At 34.7% G+C, this 18797-nt stretch overlaps 1 protein-coding gene across 3 annotated transcripts in view; it reads left to right on the forward strand.

Annotated features, from left to right (window-relative positions):
• Cdk14 (cyclin dependent kinase 14) overlaps positions 1–18797 on the forward strand; it is a 563390-nt gene that overhangs the window by 184498 nt on the left and 360095 nt on the right. For all 3 annotated transcript variants that reach the window (XM_076860994.1, XM_076861002.1, XM_076861011.1), the window contains exon 5: positions 2071–2150. In XM_076860994.1, the coding sequence (XP_076717109.1) occupies positions 2071–2150 (80 nt within the window). The remainder of the gene's footprint in view (positions 1–2070; positions 2151–18797) is intronic.

The following is an 18797-nucleotide window of genomic DNA, read 5'->3' on the forward strand; positions in this document are numbered from 1 at the left end:
GACAAAGTGAAGAGCACAAGGTATAGACTCCAGCTGAACCCCACGTGCCTAGCAAAGTTTTGCCTGCACCTGTGTACTTGAGACACACATACAGGATGGGAGAAATCAAGGTAATGTACTCAAGACCAGAGGTGGCAGAGCAGCAAGGCAGTAGGCCTGTCCTCCCAGCTGAAAATCAGGAGAAATCAGCAGAACTTCTGAGCTTCAGGACATGGCTCTGTGGATCCTTGTACCAGATGTCCTCAGTCCTTTACTGTAACCAGTAAGAATGGATTTCACCATCAGTTCAAAGACAAATACCACTGGGATGGTTGGACTGTGACAAATTTCTTGGCCTTTTGGGTTTTATGTCTATGGCAATTTTTAAAGGAAAATAAAGAGCAATTAGATGTAGTTTTTTAAAAAAAGGCATCTGTGTTCTTTATGTTAGACTCAGGTGCTGCATTTTCTGGGTCACGGGAGATCTTCTTTGTGTTTTCTTTAACCTCTGAAGATCCTTGGTAGGAATGTAAATGGCAACAAGAGAGCTGAGGTTGTAGCTCTCTGGTAGAGTGCTTGGTTAGTATATGCAAGGCCTTAGGTTCTATCCCCCAAAAGAAAGAAATAATAATAATTAAATTGCAACAAGAAACAATTTGTGATCTATGAGGCTGACAAAATCAAATATTGATAACACATAGCATAGGTGACAGAGAAAGAACAGGAGCTCTCTTTGTTTGCTATGGGAAGGGTCAATTGATATCCTCTGTCTTGAGTACATTTCCAGTATTCATCAAAATTAGGAATTTATCATACAGACATTTTTTCATGGATGAAATTTTGTATACAAGAATTTTCATTGCATCATTAGAGTAGCAAAATATTGAGAACAAGCTAAATGCCTATCAATAGAGGACCAGAATTAAATTAAGTATGTTATGCTCATGCAAAGAAATACGCTCTGGCCTTCCAAAAGCAAGAGATAGTTTTCTATAAATGTATAAGGAAGTAACCTAAATAGTTATTAAGTCACAAAAGCAATACACAATGTACTCTGAATTCTATACTATCATTTGTGTATGTGTACTTATATGTGTGTGTGTGCACACATAATTATTAATGTGATACATATGTCTATCTGTGGACCTTAAAGTATAGATGAGTAATGGTAAATGATGACCCAGAGGGTGAGAGCTAGGTGGCTGAAGCAGAGTATGGCAGGGAGATTTATTTTTCGCCAAATACATTCTTGTACCCTTCACATTTTTAATGTGTGTTAAAAAAAACTATTTTAATTAACAAACCAACCAAATTGAGTATGCTGGTAGGTCTTGTAATTGTGGAAAATAGAGCAATTAAGAAGACCAATAGGAATAATCATGTTTTCAATAGTTGACAGAATTGACTGGATAAAATGTTATCTCTATAGCATAATCTTACTCTTAATTAGAGCCGACACACATTCAGGATGTGTCTGGAAGAGCCATCTGCTTTGGATAGGTTTTGTGTAATCTTGTAATAGTATATTCATAACTTTTTTGATGATATACTGTAATATAAAACACAACCAGATCAAATATAATCATGGAAGGCTCTTACAAAAAATAGAAAAAAGTGGGCAAATGGGTGATGTTGAGAGGGGAGAGAAGGCTAAGTGTTGGATTTCTGTCCTGGGGGACTGAATGACCTCATCAAAGACTGAAGATACAGACGTTTCAGCAAAAGAAACAAAGAAGGAAGCTATTGAGAAACAAAGAAAGTTATTTTGAGTGCATGGTTTTTCATTAATTTGAGAATAATTGTCAAGTGTGGTGATTTTGTTAAATACTAGTTTCATTCTGGAAGGAACAGAGTGAAATATCACAAAAAACTTCAATTAAATCTTGGCCTATGCAAGTGTGAATGTTTAAAATGTGAATATTTATGATGATGATATAGCATTCCCAGCCTTACAGAATTATTCTTGCTGTGGTGGTATAATTGAGTCACTGACATTTTCAAAGCAAAATTGCATAAAATAGAAATGGTAAGGAAGACAATTAGAGCCTTAATAGGCACATATTTTCACTTTTCATCTTCTGTTTCTTTCAGGGTAAATGGGAAGTTGGTAGCCCTGAAGGTGATCAGGCTGCAAGAAGAAGAGGGTACCCCTTTCACAGCAATCAGGGAAGGTAGGCACTTTTACTTGTTGTCTGTGCTTTTGTGTTTGTATGATGTTTGTAACTGCATACGTATTTTACATCTCAGAATGTGCTGAGTTTTTAAATTAAATTTTTATATTTTTCATTGGTGTGTGTATGCTGATATCAGTGCCTCTTAACAGTTTATATCAAATTAATGTTAAGAAGACAAGATAATACTGCTGTATGTGTAGATATATGTATGTTTTGTAACCATATGTATGTTTAGAAAAATACTGCTATGCATTGATGGTAATTGAGGACTTCTGTATATTTGATTTTGTTTAGGAGCTCCTAAAATACATATTAGTGTGACCTTGCTCTACATTCGTGTATTTATGGGAAATTCTTTAATAATGAGAAGCTCATGGTATGCTATTTTATTCATCATTTGAATGTCTTCTTTCTTGATTTCTTTGTATATGTCCTTTACTGTATCTTCTATTGACTTATTGATAAATTATACCCTTTATATATTAGGGAGACTTATATTGTAATATTTCCTCTACTTTGCCATTTTCCTAAAGATTCCTTTTATAATGTAGTTGCAATATAAGGTTTTAATTTTTATGAAATTAGTTCCTGCCTAGAAAAGTTTCTGTGCTTGAAAAGAAATGAAATATTACCCCTTATTTGGGGGGAATTTTCAGTTCAGTGTCATAACTCAGGATTAGTAGCTTTATCTCTATATCTTTAAAAGTACAAATTATTTTGGCCTGATATCTCAGTTTATTTTTGCATTGAAGAGATCACAACTACTTGTTCTGTGGAGCCAGATGAGGTAAACATCAGTGGTTTACCTGTATAAAGGTACTGGTGAACTACATGTGCTCTCTCACTAGCCTGGCTTGTTTCTCATAACTATCAGTATAATTTACACTATTTATTTCTGACAAATCTGCTTTCTCTTTCTACTTTCTCTCTTCTCATTCCTCATTTCATCTCATATTGCTTTGGCTTCCTTCATTTCTATTTAGCTGAGACTGCTCTTATAAAGTTCATGAGTTACCTTCTTCTCACCAAACAGAATGTACAGCTCTCAATTTTATTTTACCCATCCTGTTAACAGGTGCACATGGTTGAAATTTTCTTTTCTGTGATTCTTTCAAATAGAAACAAAAAGTATGATCTGTACAGATGTATTAAGGTTTTCCTTTTCCTCTTGTGCTGGCTTTTTCCTCTAAGCTTTGGAGAGTGTCAGGACAGGGAGGGGATTTTCCCTCCTACTCTAATAAGTACTTTTTTCCTAGGTGATTCCTTTCATGAATTTAAGCCACAATGACTTAGACACATGCATCCCTTTAAGACCTTGTCTCCATCTCAGTTCACATTCCTCTGCCTCCTTGGCATCTCCTCTTGAATCCAATAATATATATTAAAAAATATATCACTATCAAGCAAGGCTCATTGTGGGAATGCAAGTGTGGTTCCATCTTCAACAATCAATCATTTTGGCCTGGGGATGTGGCTCAAGTGGTAGCACGCTCTCCTGGCATGCGTGCGGCCCAGGTTCGATCCGCAGCACCACATACAAACAAACATGTTGTGTCCGCCGAAAACTAAAAAATAAATATTAAAATTCTAAAAAAAAAGAATCATTGCATAACAGTTACCTCAAGCTTACATCCAAAAAGCTCTTTTGTTCTTCCACCATATCCCAAACCATATTATTCCTGCATTCCTAATAGCAATATCCAGTCTTCTCCTACCCAAATGTAGCCAATCAACAAGTCAAGTCCTATTGATTAGTTCTCTAAAAGATATCTCAAATCTGTTTATATTTAGCACAAGTGTCTCTTCAGTGTCACCCCCTGTATTAGTAAGCTTTTCATTGTTGTGATGAAAATGTCCAACAAGATGAGAAAAAGTTGATTTGGGCTCATAGTTTCAGAGATTCAGTCACAGTCAACTGGCTCCATTATTCTGTACTTTAGGTGAAGCAGAATATCAGGGTAGAGGGGATGGAAGAGGAAGGTGTCTGGAAAGCATAGAGAGAGGAGAAGAGGGTAAACCCTTTTAGGGTATGCCCTCAGTAACCTCCTTCTTCCAGCCATGCCCCACCTGCCTGTAGCTGGCACCCAGTTAATCCATTCACACTTGGGTACACTGATTAGATCACAGCTCTTGTGATCTGATCATTCATCTCTTCATGTACTTCCATTAAATAGAAGCTTTTGGAGGGCAACTCATGGCCAAACCACAATGGCCCCAGTCCAGGACATCATCAGTTCTTCCTTGTAATCACTTCTAAATTGAACTCCCTGCTTCTTCTCTGGAGTTGTTATTGTTTGTTTCCTACTCTGAACCTAGTATAATCTTTTTAAAGAGCTAAATCACATTATATCACTTCCCTTATTTAAAACTCTGTGTCAAATACTGTATGACTGGCTTTTCTTCATTCATGCCACAGGGGTTTCTGTTTCAGGAATTTTACTCATGCTCTTCTCCTGGTTACAGTGCTCTTCCTTGGATATTTTTAGATGTCAGGTATTAATTTAAATCTCTTTTTCAGAGAAGTTTCCTATGGCTTTCTTATCTAAAATAGCAGCTAACCATTATCCAACCCATCTTTACTCACCAGGTCACCACCCTGTTTATTTTTGTTATGATTCTTATTGGTATCTGAAATAGTGTCCTGCCCTCTCTATTCACTATAATCTTATAGAATTCATGGATCTTTATTGAACTTTCATAGGAATAGCCTCACCATCCAGCATGGTGTTCACTCTATCATAGTTATTGCGTGACTTACAGAAAATCATTAAGCTGGAGTCTATAAATATGATGAAGCGTTAGATAGGGTCTTTGCTCTCAAGGAATCTGTCTTCCTGGTGGTAGACAGAGCATATAGATAACAAGTTAAGGAATAATATATGGTGGCACATCAATGTCAAATCATTCTGAAAATATTCTAATTTCTAAGGAAATCCCTTCATTAGAGAAAGGGAGCTAAGGTGCTGGCTGGGCTCTCAATTAGAATTAAGATAAACAGTGAAGAGTAAATTGAAGAGAAGTTGCATTACAGGCAGGCATAGAAAAGGAGTGGTTGTCAAGCACATAGCAATGGTTTAGATCAGGATTCTCAGAGGTGAGATGAAGGTGGAGTGGTTCTTGCTCCATAGGAGGTATCTTTGTTGTCACAATAATAGGACAGTGCAACTGACATTTAGTGGGTGGCAGCTGGACACCTTTCAATATGTATAGTCACTCTAGAGAGGTCCTGCTGCACCTGTAGCCTGCTGCCTGTTTTGCAAATAAGGTTTTATTTAAACACAGTTAATCCCATTTATTTATGTGTTGTCTGTGGCTGTATTCTTATATTCTTGTGACAGACTGTATGGTCCCCTTTATTTCTGTAAAGTCTGACTCTTTAGGGAAAAAAGTTTGTCATTCCTTGCTCTAATACAATGAACAATTATGTTCCAGAAGGCTTTTGATTGTACTATTAGGCATTCACAGAGTGAAAAACTTGTTTATATTTTCCTGAGGCTATAACCCTCAACTCTTTAAATATAAACAAAAAGTATGATCTGTAGATTTATTGCATACCAAATTTCCCAGGAACGTAAATGCAGTGTAAGTTTAAAAGAAAAATGAATTTTGTTTTGTTGAATGTTCTTCTATAACTTTTACATATATAACTTGGAAAATATATAACTAATGGTAGTTCTGCTTGTGTATTGAAGTCACTGATGTTATACCTGTGGATCAGTCTGTATTTATAGTAGTTGCATTTATGCTGATTCTATATGTAGGTGTGAGCCCCATGCCTCAATGTTTTCCAACATAATTGTACCTATTTATGTATTTAAATATACTGTTTTATTATAAATAACTTTTTATTTCTTTTTACTGGTTATATATAGATAAATATATTTGAAATTATATACATAACTATTTTAAATTGTATGTATGCATATGTCCTATTATCTATGAATTTCATTTCATAGTAGTAAAGACAAATTTCATATACATATCTGCATGTATTTTACATATATCCATGTGTTTTAGTTACATGTAGATATAGATTAGTACATTTCAAATTATGAATATTTGAAATTACACATGTGCATACATCTTATTCAGTATGAATTTCAGTTCATAGTAAAAGCAAAGTAGTAAAAATGTATAAAGAGGGTTCTATGCCTGATGGGATTGGAAACCACCGCCTGAGATGGATCAGTTAGTTTTTGTTGAACTGTGGAGGAAGACAAGTTGGACAGTGCTATTGAATTTGATTCTGGTAGACCCTGAATGTGAGGCATTAGGAGAGGGCCAGGAGACTGGCCAGCCGGCATGTTCCCCAGCTTGTGGGGTGTGTACTAGAATTAATCAACCTTTTCTCACTATGGGTGCTGATCTAGATTCAAGGTTTAGAGCAAGTTCATAATGATAATAGCATCCATTATGACAGGTAGGTCCATTTGTAGGACATTTTAAGGGAAGAAGCAAGTAGAGTAAAATGAAAATTGCTGATGATCTACTTGTTAACACTGGCAGAGAATGACACTGGCAAGGTCTTAGGACACAGAAGGGAGAAGAATATGGTGAACCTAGGCACACTGGGAGCTGAGTTTGCCTGGCAAGATGACTTCATTCTGAGCAGGGAGATGAACAGAGGACTAGCCTTGGGCTGCAGTCGTGGTGTAGAATGCAGGGCTGCGTAAATGGGACCTCACTGTGTGGGTCAGGGAGCCTCTGATGGCTCTTCAGCGGACTGTATTCTTAAAGAGAAATCTGGTAGTATGATACAATATAGATTAAATAGAGAGGAAATTAGAAGCTGATAAATCAGTCATTCAAAGTACTAGAGACTGGAAATTATGGATCTGTTAGAAAGCAGGGACAAAAATGATATTTTGAAGAAAAAAATGCCAGAGACATATAGATTATTGGTTATAGATGATATGGGAGGAAAATATCAATAGTTCTAATTTTGAATGAGTGAAAAAATGGTTTTAGAGATGGAAGTAGTTTTGGAGTACATTACTTTTTTAAATCACTTTATAGCTTGAAAGTACTGTTACTCAATTTAAACTTCAAATGATCCCTTTGAAAGGGGATGTATTTTTTATTTTGTACAATTTTTTAATACAACTATGGAATCGAGGCCCAGTGTAGTTGTCTGAGGAGGGGATTGTTATGCCTAGAAGACCTTGTTAGATTCCAAAATAGTGTCATTACTGACCTTTTGAAGTGGTTGATTTGGGTTTTAGATGTTTTGAGTTTATGAGACATCTGTATGAAAATGTCCTGTTGGTGATGTGGGAGTGGTGTTCACTAAAGTGATGCATGAGCAGTGTATATTTAGCATGATCCTTAAGAAGTTGAACAAGTTTATTTAATTTTTTTACATAAAGAACAGATTTATTTGGCTCACAGTTCTGGAGGCCTGAGTGCATAAGAGCAGACACTGGCATCTGTGAGCGTCTCTTGCCATATCATTCCAGGAGGGCAACAGAGGTCAAGAAGGAGAGCAGAAAAAGACATGGTGAGGGAGTGAGCTTAGAGTGAAAGCAGGGAGTTGGCAGCAAGCCCTTCTCATGAGGTGGGAGCTCCCCTGGGTATTGGACTCTGGGACCCAGGTATTGATCCTGGCTTTGCCTTTCATCACATTAGAAGTCAAGAGCCCTGACCCATTTTGCCAGGGCAGCTGTTAACAAAGTACCACAGACTGAGTGGTTTAAACCATAGAAAGCTAGAGGTCTGAGGTCATGCTAGCATGAACTTCCTCATGAGGGCTACAGTCTATTCCAGGCTTCTCTCCTTGGCTTGGAGATGGGTGTCCTTGTGCCCTCATACGGTCTTCCTCCTGTGTCTGTGTCCAAATATCTTCTCTTGTATAATGACAGTGATCAACAGTCATATTTGGTTAGGGGCCACTGTGATGACCTCATCTTAACAAGACTTAATGAAGCTAACTCCATAGCCACACAGTCACATCAAAAAGAACATTGGAGCTTTGGGGGACACAGTTCAGCCATTGTGACTTCATAGCTTTGGGCTCTTGAACCCTACTTGCAGAAAATAGAAGTTGTTTGTGCCATCTCTTTGGCATTTGTGGTTTTGGTTTCCTAAGGACTCTTTTAACTCTGAGTGCCCTGGAAATCAAGAATGATAGAATTATGGAGGCCTGGAGGGATTGGTCACAAAATGACATATTATTTAGAGTATTTTAAATAAAGTATTTTGAGGTTTTCCTAATAAAGGCCGACTTTAAAATGATTTCTTATAGAGATAAAAACGACTTCAAGTGAAAAAATTAAACTATGGGTCAGTTTAAGTTACATTTGTTCCTTTCTTCATATCTCATTCCTGTCTTTTATAGTATTATTGTTCTGCTATTTATTTGTGGAAGAAAAACCTATTACTGTTGTTGAGTTTTTCTATCTTATCCCATTGGTACTTCTAGAAGTTCATGCACCATAACTTCTGCATGTATTTAGTGTTAGAACTTGAAGTATTCAGGAAGATGGAGACAAGCTGGGCTATCTGTCATATGATACTATTTCCCTTTATATATTATGCAAACACAATATGTAGTTTCCTTTAAATTAATATTTTAAAATGATATAAAATATGTTTAAATATTTATTTAAAAGAGAGAGAGTGTGTGTGTGTGTGTGTGTGTGTGTGTGTGTATGTGTGTGTGTTTTAAAGGCAGACAGGTATGGTGGCCTATGCCTGTCCACATTCACGTTGATAAGAGTGCAGCATGGCTTGCTCAATGGAGAGGGAACACTTGAATCCGAGTTTACCTCTCTTTTGCTGTTCTGGTCAATTCTTCATTCACAAAAGGTCAAAAACAAAGTTTTCAAAATAGGAAAGTAGTATGCTGAGTGAAGTGCTTTCAGGGGCATGCTTTCTACTCTCAGGCTCTCTTAGGAATTTAAATTTTGACTTGTGACTTTCAGCTACAGTGGGAATGCTTGCAGGCAACCCTATGCTTACCCACATTTGTACCCAGAGAGGGCCTTCCATTTTGTCTTTTTAAACTAGAGTGCATAATGGCTTAATTCAGGTTTAGGTGCTTTGAGAGTCATTCTGCCTTTGATAGGAGCTTAGAGAAATTAAGTAGCAGCTTTTCTATTTTAAATTAGAATCCTTATGTTGTGTCCTCATGGTTTGTGTCTACTGATAAAGGGTCAGAAGATACCAGAAAGGTTCAATAGGCAGTGGATGAAATGTCTTATGATAGCCTATCTTTAAAACAACTTTAAATATGGATTTGTTCTTATCTGTGATATTATGTTCTCTATATAATATAAAATTTCCTCTAAGATCTCCCCAGAACAAGAAGGCAAGGGAACCAGCTGTCTCCTTTCATGTATTCTTAAATGCATAATGGTTTTCTTAGGGGAGATTATTCTTAAAGCCATATACTCTAATAAGGAACAATTTCAAATTCAAGCAGGAGCGGTATCATTAGATAGTGTTTAGTGTGTGTTTGCATGCTGTGCATACACAGCCAGAGCCTAGTTGCACTTAATTCTCACAAAATTTTGCTATGTATGTACTACCATTATTTTTATTTTAAAGTGAAGAAAAATTAGGCATGGGGAGGTTAAGTCACCCAGATAAGGTCACAGCTAGTTTGTGGTAGAGTTAAAAGTTGAACCTGGGCAGTCACATTGCAGGGTCTACACGAAAACATTATACTATGATAGATTTTATGTAGAAAAGTTGAATTTATGCTGCATTTGATTATTCATTTCATGCAGAGAGTTATCTTCATTACATCAAAGTGAGCAACAGCAACAAAAAACAAATAAAATGATGGATTTGTAGGGAGGAAATGTAAGGCAAAAATGTTTGTTTATAAAAGCAATGACAGTTGGGCTAGGGATGTGGCTCAGTGATGGAGTGCTTGCCTAGCATGTGCAAAGCCCCTGTGTTCAATCCCTTTTTGTGTGGATTTATATGTATGTATACACACACAAATATACACATATATACATATATACATACGTATATATGTGTGTATATATATACACACATATATATATATCCAATCATTTTATACACACACACACACACACACACACACACACACGATATTTGAATTATGGTTCAATTGGCAATTAATCTAAATTTTATATTTGAGATGCTGCATGACTTCTCTAGGGCAGCTATGATAAATTACCATAAACAGACTGGTTTATTCTTGTATAGCACTAGAGTCTTCAGGTTCAAAATTATGGTATTGGCAGGACCAAGCTCCCTGTAAAGGTTGCAGGGAAGAAGAGCTGACTTGCTTTTTCCCAGCTTCTGTTGGCTCCTGGCAATCTTTGATGTTCTGTGATAGTACTCCAATTTCTGCCTGTCTTCACATGACCTTCTTCTCTGTGCATCATTGTGTCTTAACCTCTTCTTAGAAGGATACCAGTCACTGAATTTCAGTCCTGCCCTAATCTAGTATGGCTTTATTTTAGTTGGTTACATCTGTGAAGATTTTATTTACAAATAAGGTCACATTCTGAAGTTCCTGGTGGGCATGAATTTTGAGGTCATACTGTTCAACCCACAATATAGGTGTTTGTTCTTCTCAATTTCACAGAGACATTTGTCGGTAATGGTGGACAGAGACATGACTTCATCTTCAAATCTTAGAAGAAAGATGAACTGTTAGAGAGGTTTTGATAACGCATCACTTTCTTTTTACTAAAGTTTATGTATATTTTAGACAAATAAACTTTCTCCATGGTGATTTGGCTCTTTTGTTATTGTTCATTTGTTGTTGTTTTTAAAGAAAAATGTGATTCTTCCTAGATGATGGAGTGACTCCTGATCTGTGGAGATAGATTTTGTGGCAGGGCAGTGAATGGAAATTAGACTTTGGTAGTTAGTCTGGGTTAGAAGCAGAGAGAACTGACATGATGGAGATCCCCAAGGCTACTGGGTAGATATAAAATGATAAAGGTCTACTTCCACATTGGTTGTTGGGATTTCAGACACATTTACTCAAGGACAGAATATTGTAAATATTGATTAGACATCCAAGTTCTTCCAGAAGCTTTTTATTTTTCTAATCCGCATATGCTGTCTAACATATGTATAGCTTCAACAATCAAGTGGAACCAATTTGATAGGTATAGAATCATCTTTGGTTAAAATAATCTAGTCAAGTGTCTGATGCCAAGGCTCTTTTCCTTATGCTCCTGGAAACTACAAGTGAGAGTAGGCACAGAATGGGGTGTTGCAGGGCACAAGCTCCTTCTGTAAGAGAGCTGAGAGCACAGCTGGGGGTTGGGGAAAGGAGAGGAAAACCATTCATTTACGTGTTTGTGTTTTGTCACTCTTGGTGTTTTGAGTGATTCATCATCTTATAATGGGTTTCTAAATTGACAAGGAGATTATAAGCAGAATTTTGAGTTATCCTTTCCCTTATGTTAATATAGCATCTAACTCTATGCAGTGGGTGACCAGTTAAAATAGGTGTCTCGCACAGGTATTAATAACTTTAGGACGATGCAATTCTGTGCTCAGTTTAGACACTTCTGAATTTGGCACTTTAATTGAGAGGTGTTTTTTAAGGCAATAAATGTGCCGTGATTGTTTGAAGTGCATTAATCCTGTATAAGCTATTATGAATACTAAGACCTTAGAGATTACCTTGTTCCTGTCTGTCTCAATTGCATACTGGTCAGGCTCAAGCTGCATGCTTAACTCTTACAGTGGATTTTAATCAATAAGATTAGTGTGACTAGCAAGGGGCAGTTTAGTGGCTAAGTGTCTGGGCTCTGAAGTCCACCTGCTTGGATTCCAATTTGGTGTGCCTTCCTGCTTAAGTATGTGATTTTGAGCAAATTTTAAATTTTCTGTGCCCCAATTTTCTCTTCTATAAAAAGGTGAAGATACTGCTAACTTTATTAGGATTGTTGGGATGTTGTGTTCATTACATATGAACATGAGTCCATAAAACAGAAGCAATCAATGAATAATGAAGATTTCATGGAAACAAAAACACATTAACAGAAATTAAAAATTCAGAAGATTTGGATAGTGAGTTCAAACATATTATCCTGAAGAAGACCAAGAAGAGTTAATTTCTATCTTTGAGAATAAATAAATATAGTTTCTTGAGTTTTCTTCTGTATTGCCTGTTTTTTTTTTTTCTGTTTGTCTATTTTTGTCTCTCTCTTTTATTGGAAGCATCCTTTGCTGACTGGAGATCTTTCTTGTCAGCCACATTTAAGAGTCAAGCACTAGGATGCTGACAGAAGCTCTGGGTGCTTAGCTAGGGAATGCTGGGCTTCACTGTAGGGTGGTGGGGTACAGCTCCTCAGATGGCAGCATATGGAGGTCTTTTCTTGGAAGAAGCCTTCATTTCCATAGGGAATGATTACTTATCCTCCTGTCCAGAGGATTTTTAATTTTGCTGTCCCACTTAATGGGATTGAGTAAGAGAAAGAGGCTGTAAGCATGCTCACTTTTCAACCCCATAGATTTTTATTGAACTTCCCTATATTTGGTTCAGGTCATGCAGCTAGGGTAAAGGAACTAACATTTTAAAATGCTTCAGGAAAAATATGATAAGTACATGTAAAAAGTCCTTGGCAGTAGGAAGAGATAAAAGATGAATGTGTGGACTTATGAGGGACACTTGGTAGGGTGTGGTGTCTGGCTAAACATGGAACTTGAGAGAGATGAGCATATTCAGGAAGACTTCCAGGCTTGGATAATTGGGTAGATAGTGGAGCCAATGCTAAGGAAGGGACTGTGGTCTGTGAAGGAGTATGTGCATCATGTTGAGTTCAATCTCAGATTTGTTGTTTAAGTCTTGGAATTCATGTGGCACATGTTTACCTGGTGGTTCATTTTAGGTGACATATTTATTGTACCTCAATTGAAGACCATATTAGAACATTATCTCATTTGATTTTTCAACTGCCAAGGAAAGTTGATACTATCATCTTAAATCTGCTAGAAAGCAAAGAGATGAAAATGAAATCAGGACAGCACTATAAGTAAATCAGAAAATATTCAGTCTTGGTTGAGATTGTATTACTAATTGAATGCCATGAGTGAGCACCTAACATATTTTATTTTTAATACCCTTAATTTTGAAAGAATTTGAGACTTCTGATTTTAGTTTATATAGATTATGAAATATATAAGTATATAATTTATAAAATATATACTATCATTTTATATTAAATATATAATATATACATATATAAAATATATTATCATTTTACTAAAATGATAATACTAGCATGAATCTTTTACCTAGATATAAAATCCATAATTGTATCATCAGTATTTTTCATAAATACCTACTGTAATGCAATGCACATTTATTGTGTTAAAATATTTCTTTGGAACCTTCTAATAATAATCCTTTATGTCTGTCACTGAAAAAATTAGCATGAACTGCTTTAGAGCATTTTACATTTGACAGGAAAAAATTTTGTAAATGGAAGGTAAAAATCCATGAGTCTAGACTATGATTTTTCAGTAAGCATATGTAAATTTCCACAATTGTTATTCTTTGTAAGTCTGAGTAATTTGATGGATATCTGCCAACTGATATCAACACAAATTTGTAAACTATTATATCATGTGACTTTAAAAACTGTGAAAACCATGTTTTATTTCTCATGTCATTAATTTTAAACACATGGATTTGTTTTTTTTAAATCAAGTAACTGATTTCTCAACTGCTTTAAATTTGTAAAAATTTATATTACATTCTGTCCTATTTTGTAAACTGGAAATATAAATTTAAGATGAGATGTGATACTTTTATATGTAAGACATTTTAAAAGGATTATGCAACCAGTTATCTGAATGCATTTATAATTTTCTAAAATTCCCCATGAACTTTTTCAATGCCTACCTTACTAATCTTTGAAAAATTCTACCTCCTTTAATTTTCACAATAATCCTATGTTAATATGTGGGTATTAATATCTCGAAGTTACAAATGAAGAAATTAAGGTTATGAAATAAATAAATTGTCCTTTGTCACACAGTTTGCTGATAAACAGGATTTTAGCTGGAGTGTTTCCTCAAAGATAATATATTCTTCTCTTCAGAATCTCTTGTCTAATTTTAAAGAGTGATGGGAATTTATAATCTATATATAAACTTCCTGTCATAATAGTTATTAATTTAGCATTTGGAAGTTGCTTTTAAGAACCCATGGCCTGGTGCAGTGGCACATGCCTGTAATCCCCAAAGTTTGGAGAATGAGGCAAAAAAATTGCAAGTTCAAAGCCAGCCTCAGAGACTTAGCAAGGCCCTAAGAAACTTATAGAGACCCTGCCTCAAAATAAAAAAATAAAAAGAAAGTACTGAGGATGTGGCTTAGTAGTTAAGTACCCTTGGGTTTAATCCCTGATACCTACCACCCCAAACAAATGCAACCCATGGCCACACCTGGTAACTTCATCATGTTTGAGAAGCTGTTACACTGTTCTGCCACAGAAGCTATGTTCTACTTAGTAACATAAATGGTCAGAGGTCAACAAACTGTGACCAGAATTCATGCCCAATGTCATGAGCAACATAGTTTAGTGTCTTATTTATCTTCAAGCTCTAGATGCAGGCATATTTTCTTTTATGTTGAAGGAACATTTGAGGAAAATAACAAATAGACTATTTAGTGGTTATTTAAAAAAAAAAAAAAAAAACAGATACATTGTGTATATTGGAGCAAGGTTTCTGGAGAGGAATTTGACTGATCCAGAAAAAGAGGAAGGAAATGGGGGCAAAAGCATATTTTTTAATTGTCAAAAAAATTACTGATTACACGATTACATGATTAATATATTACTCCAAGTAGATCCATTACCACAATTAAGAGAAACAGAAAGAGACTCAATAATAGAGCCATCATAGTGAAACTGTTTAAAGAAAAAGATAAAGAGAAGTCTTCAAGGCAGGAAGAGTAAAACAGATCATTACATGCAGAGAAAATTTATGTTTAGGAGCTGACCTTTTATCTAAACTAGTAGAGGCAGTAAGGCAATATACTGGCATATTCAAAATGCTTAAGAACACATGTCAACTAAAATTCTACATCTAACAAAACTATCCTTCAGAAATACAGCCTAATGACATTTTCAGATCAGTAAAGTCCGAGGGAAATGCTAACGGAAGTCTATCAAGCTGAGAAAAAATGATACTCAACAATTATTTACTTCGGGGGAGGGATGTACAATGGAAATAGTAATATGTGAGTAAATATAAAAGATTTCATTAATGATTATCCTTTTTTCTCTTAATTTTTTAAAAAAACATTAGATTGATTGGTGCAAATTAAACATTCTATCGTTAAATACAAAACATATAGATGTAACATATGAGAATAATAACATATGAGAATAAGAGTGGGAGAAAATTGGATTTAAGGACTATATTTTATAAATATTAAGTCATTTCTTTAAAAACTGGGAATTGAACCCAGAGGAATGAGCTACATCCCCAGTCCTTTTTATTTTTAATTTTTAATTTTTTTTTTTTTTGAGACAGGGTCTTGCTAAGTTGCTTAGAGTCTCGCTAAGTTGGTGAGGCTGGCCGTGAATTTGATTCTCCTGTCTCAGCCTCCAGAATTGCTGGAATTACAGATGTGCCTGGCATATGAAGTCATTTTTAACCTGGGGTAAAACAATAATTCATCAATTGTAATGCCTGGAGCAACCACTAAGAAAATAATTAAAGTCAACAGAAGAATTTAAAAGTAGGCTTAAAAGGTTTTTTTTTTCTTTTCTTTTTTTTTTTTTAATATGAAGAAAATGGTAGAGGAAGACCATAAGAAATCATATGCTACATATAGGAAAACATAACAGATTCAGATGTTCCTCAAATCTTATCAACAATTGTAGACTAAAAACTCCGGTCAAAAGGGAGAGATTTCAGACTGGGTAGGAAGCAAAGATACGCTGTCTATAAGAGAGGAACTTCAATTCTAGAGATCCAAACAGGTTAAAGATAGAAGGATAGAAGAAGATATCCAGGCAAATCATAACTATAAGGAATCTCAAGTGACTATATTAATATCAGACAAGATAGAACTTATGCCAAAAATATAAAGGCAAATTTCTGTTTTTCCTGAAAAGAGAAACCTACATTTTATATTGATAAGAGTGTCAATACATCAGGAAGATTTCAGGTACAAACTTATACAACTTAACAATAGAGTTCAAATATTCAAAAAGCAATGACTCACAGAATTAAAAGAAGAAATAGTTCGATAATTTTATTTATAAATTTTGATGTTATTTACAATAATTGATAGACAAAGTCAATTTAGAGCAAAATTTAGACCTTAAACACTTCCTTTAGATCAAACTAGAGACCTCAAGTTAATAATCTAAGTTTCCACCTTAAGAATATAAAAGAATAGCAAATTTATGCCAAAGGAACTAGAAATAAAGAATGGAAACCAATGAAATAGAAAACAAACAATAGAGAAAACAAACAAAAAAGTTTGTTTTTGCTAAATAAACTTAAAAATCTTTAGCTGATCAAGAAAAAAATAAAAGAGGCACAATTTCCCAAAATTATCAGTGAAAGAAAGTGTATAATGATTGTCCTTACAGAAATTAATAGGGTTTTAAGGAAATATTATGAGCCATTTTTATGCTAACAAACCAGACAATTTCCATTAAATGGATAAATTCATACAAACACAAATTGTAAAAAAATGACACAGAAAGAATTGGAAAATATTGTTAGATCTGTAATTTAAACAAATTGAACTAGCTATTTAAAATTTTTTATAAAGAAAAGTCATAGGCCTAGATAATTTTACTAATGATTTCTATCAAATATTTAAAGATAAAATAAAACCAACCTACACAAACTCATTCATGAAAAGAGGATGGGGGAAAGGATCAGGATAGGAATAGGAAAGATGGTAGAATGAATCTGACGTAACTTTCCTATGTATATATATGAATACACCACATTGAATCTCAACATCATGTACATCCACAAGACTGGGATCCTAATTAGCATAAGATATATTTCATGTTTGTGTAACTATATAAAAATAGATTCTTCTTTCATGTGTAACTATAAAGAACAAATAAAAATTTTTAAAATATAGAATGTGGGAAAACTCTCTAGCTCATTCCATGAAATTAGAGTTACCCTTGTATTGAAAGCAGACACATATAATCTACTCTCTCACATGAACATAGGGTCAAAATTCCTTACATAAATATTAGGAGGCTGATTTCAGAAACATATAAAAAAGATTATCTACGAGGACCAATAGGGATTAATATTTGGAATTAAAGTTTAGTTCGATATCCCCAAATCAATAAATATTCCATGTTTTTAGAATACAGTTTGCAAAGAACTTTATCATTCTCATAAATATAAAAAAAAAATTGTAACAAAATCTAACACCTACTCATGTTAAAAAATTCTTAACAATCTTGGAATTAAAAGGAATTTCAACACACACACAATCATATTTGTATGTACTAACAATGAATATGTGGAAAACAAACTTTAAAACAGAACACCATTTACAATCACTTCAAATAATTATAATAAAAAAGAAATGGCTACAGATAAATCTAAAGCCATTTTTTTTTTCAGCATTTGAATGCTAAACATTTAAAAACCTGGAAAAAGAAACCTAAGGAGATGAAAATTCATGGAAACACATGCCATAATTATGGATTGAGTATAATTGATCAATATTGTTAAGATGACAGTATACCCCATATTTCTTTGTTGAGTAAATCCTACCCTGGTCAAAATCCTACCCATCTTTTTGTAGAAATTAGCAATCTGACCCTATAATCATATAGAAATTGATTGAACTAGAATTGTCAAAGCAATTTTGAAAAATGAACAACAAGGTAGGAAGTTATATTATACAAATTCAAAACTTCATGTAAAGCAACAGTGATTAAGATAATGTGTTATTGATGTAAAAATAGACCTTAAACCATGGAGTAGAATGAAAAGTTAAAAATTAAATTTTTAAATTTGTGAGCAGTTAGTTTTAATTGATTTATTAAGGCAATTCAATGAAGAAATGTAGGTTTTTCAACAAATGGTGTCATAACGATTATATTTTCAAATGTAAAAAGATTGATTTATACCTTTCCCTCATAACATACAAAAATACTGTGTTATATTTTTCATGTGACTAAAATACCTGACAAGAGCAACTCAGACAAGAAAAAATTTTATTTTGGATTCAAGGTTTCAGAGGTCTCAGTTCATGGTAAGACAACTCTATTGCCCAGGAATGAAGTAAGGCAGAACATCATGGTGGCAGAGGAGAACTGCTCAGTTCATGGCAACTAGGAATCAGAGAAAGAGAGAGACTAGTTCAAGACCATGTCCCTGGTTGCCTGCTTCCTCCAGCCATGCCTTAACCATCTATAGTTTCCACCCAATAGTCAATTTAGCTATCAATGGGTTAATCCAGCAACAAGATGTGGGCCCTAATTTTTGCCTAAAAGCTCCACCTCTGACCCTTACTGCCTTGGAGGTCATTTAATACATGAGATTCTTGGGGGACATTCCAGATCCAAATCATAATAAATACCAATTCAAAGTTGATCACAGACCTCAATGTTAGGCATAAAATTATAACATTCCTGGAAGAAAACCTGCTAGAAAATATTTTTGACATTCGATTAGGCAAAGATTTGTTGAATACAATAA

Source organism: Callospermophilus lateralis, chromosome 1, assembly GCF_048772815.1.
Source record: "Callospermophilus lateralis isolate mCalLat2 chromosome 1, mCalLat2.hap1, whole genome shotgun sequence".
In the NCBI taxonomy this organism is placed as follows: domain Eukaryota; kingdom Metazoa; phylum Chordata; class Mammalia; order Rodentia; family Sciuridae; genus Callospermophilus; species Callospermophilus lateralis.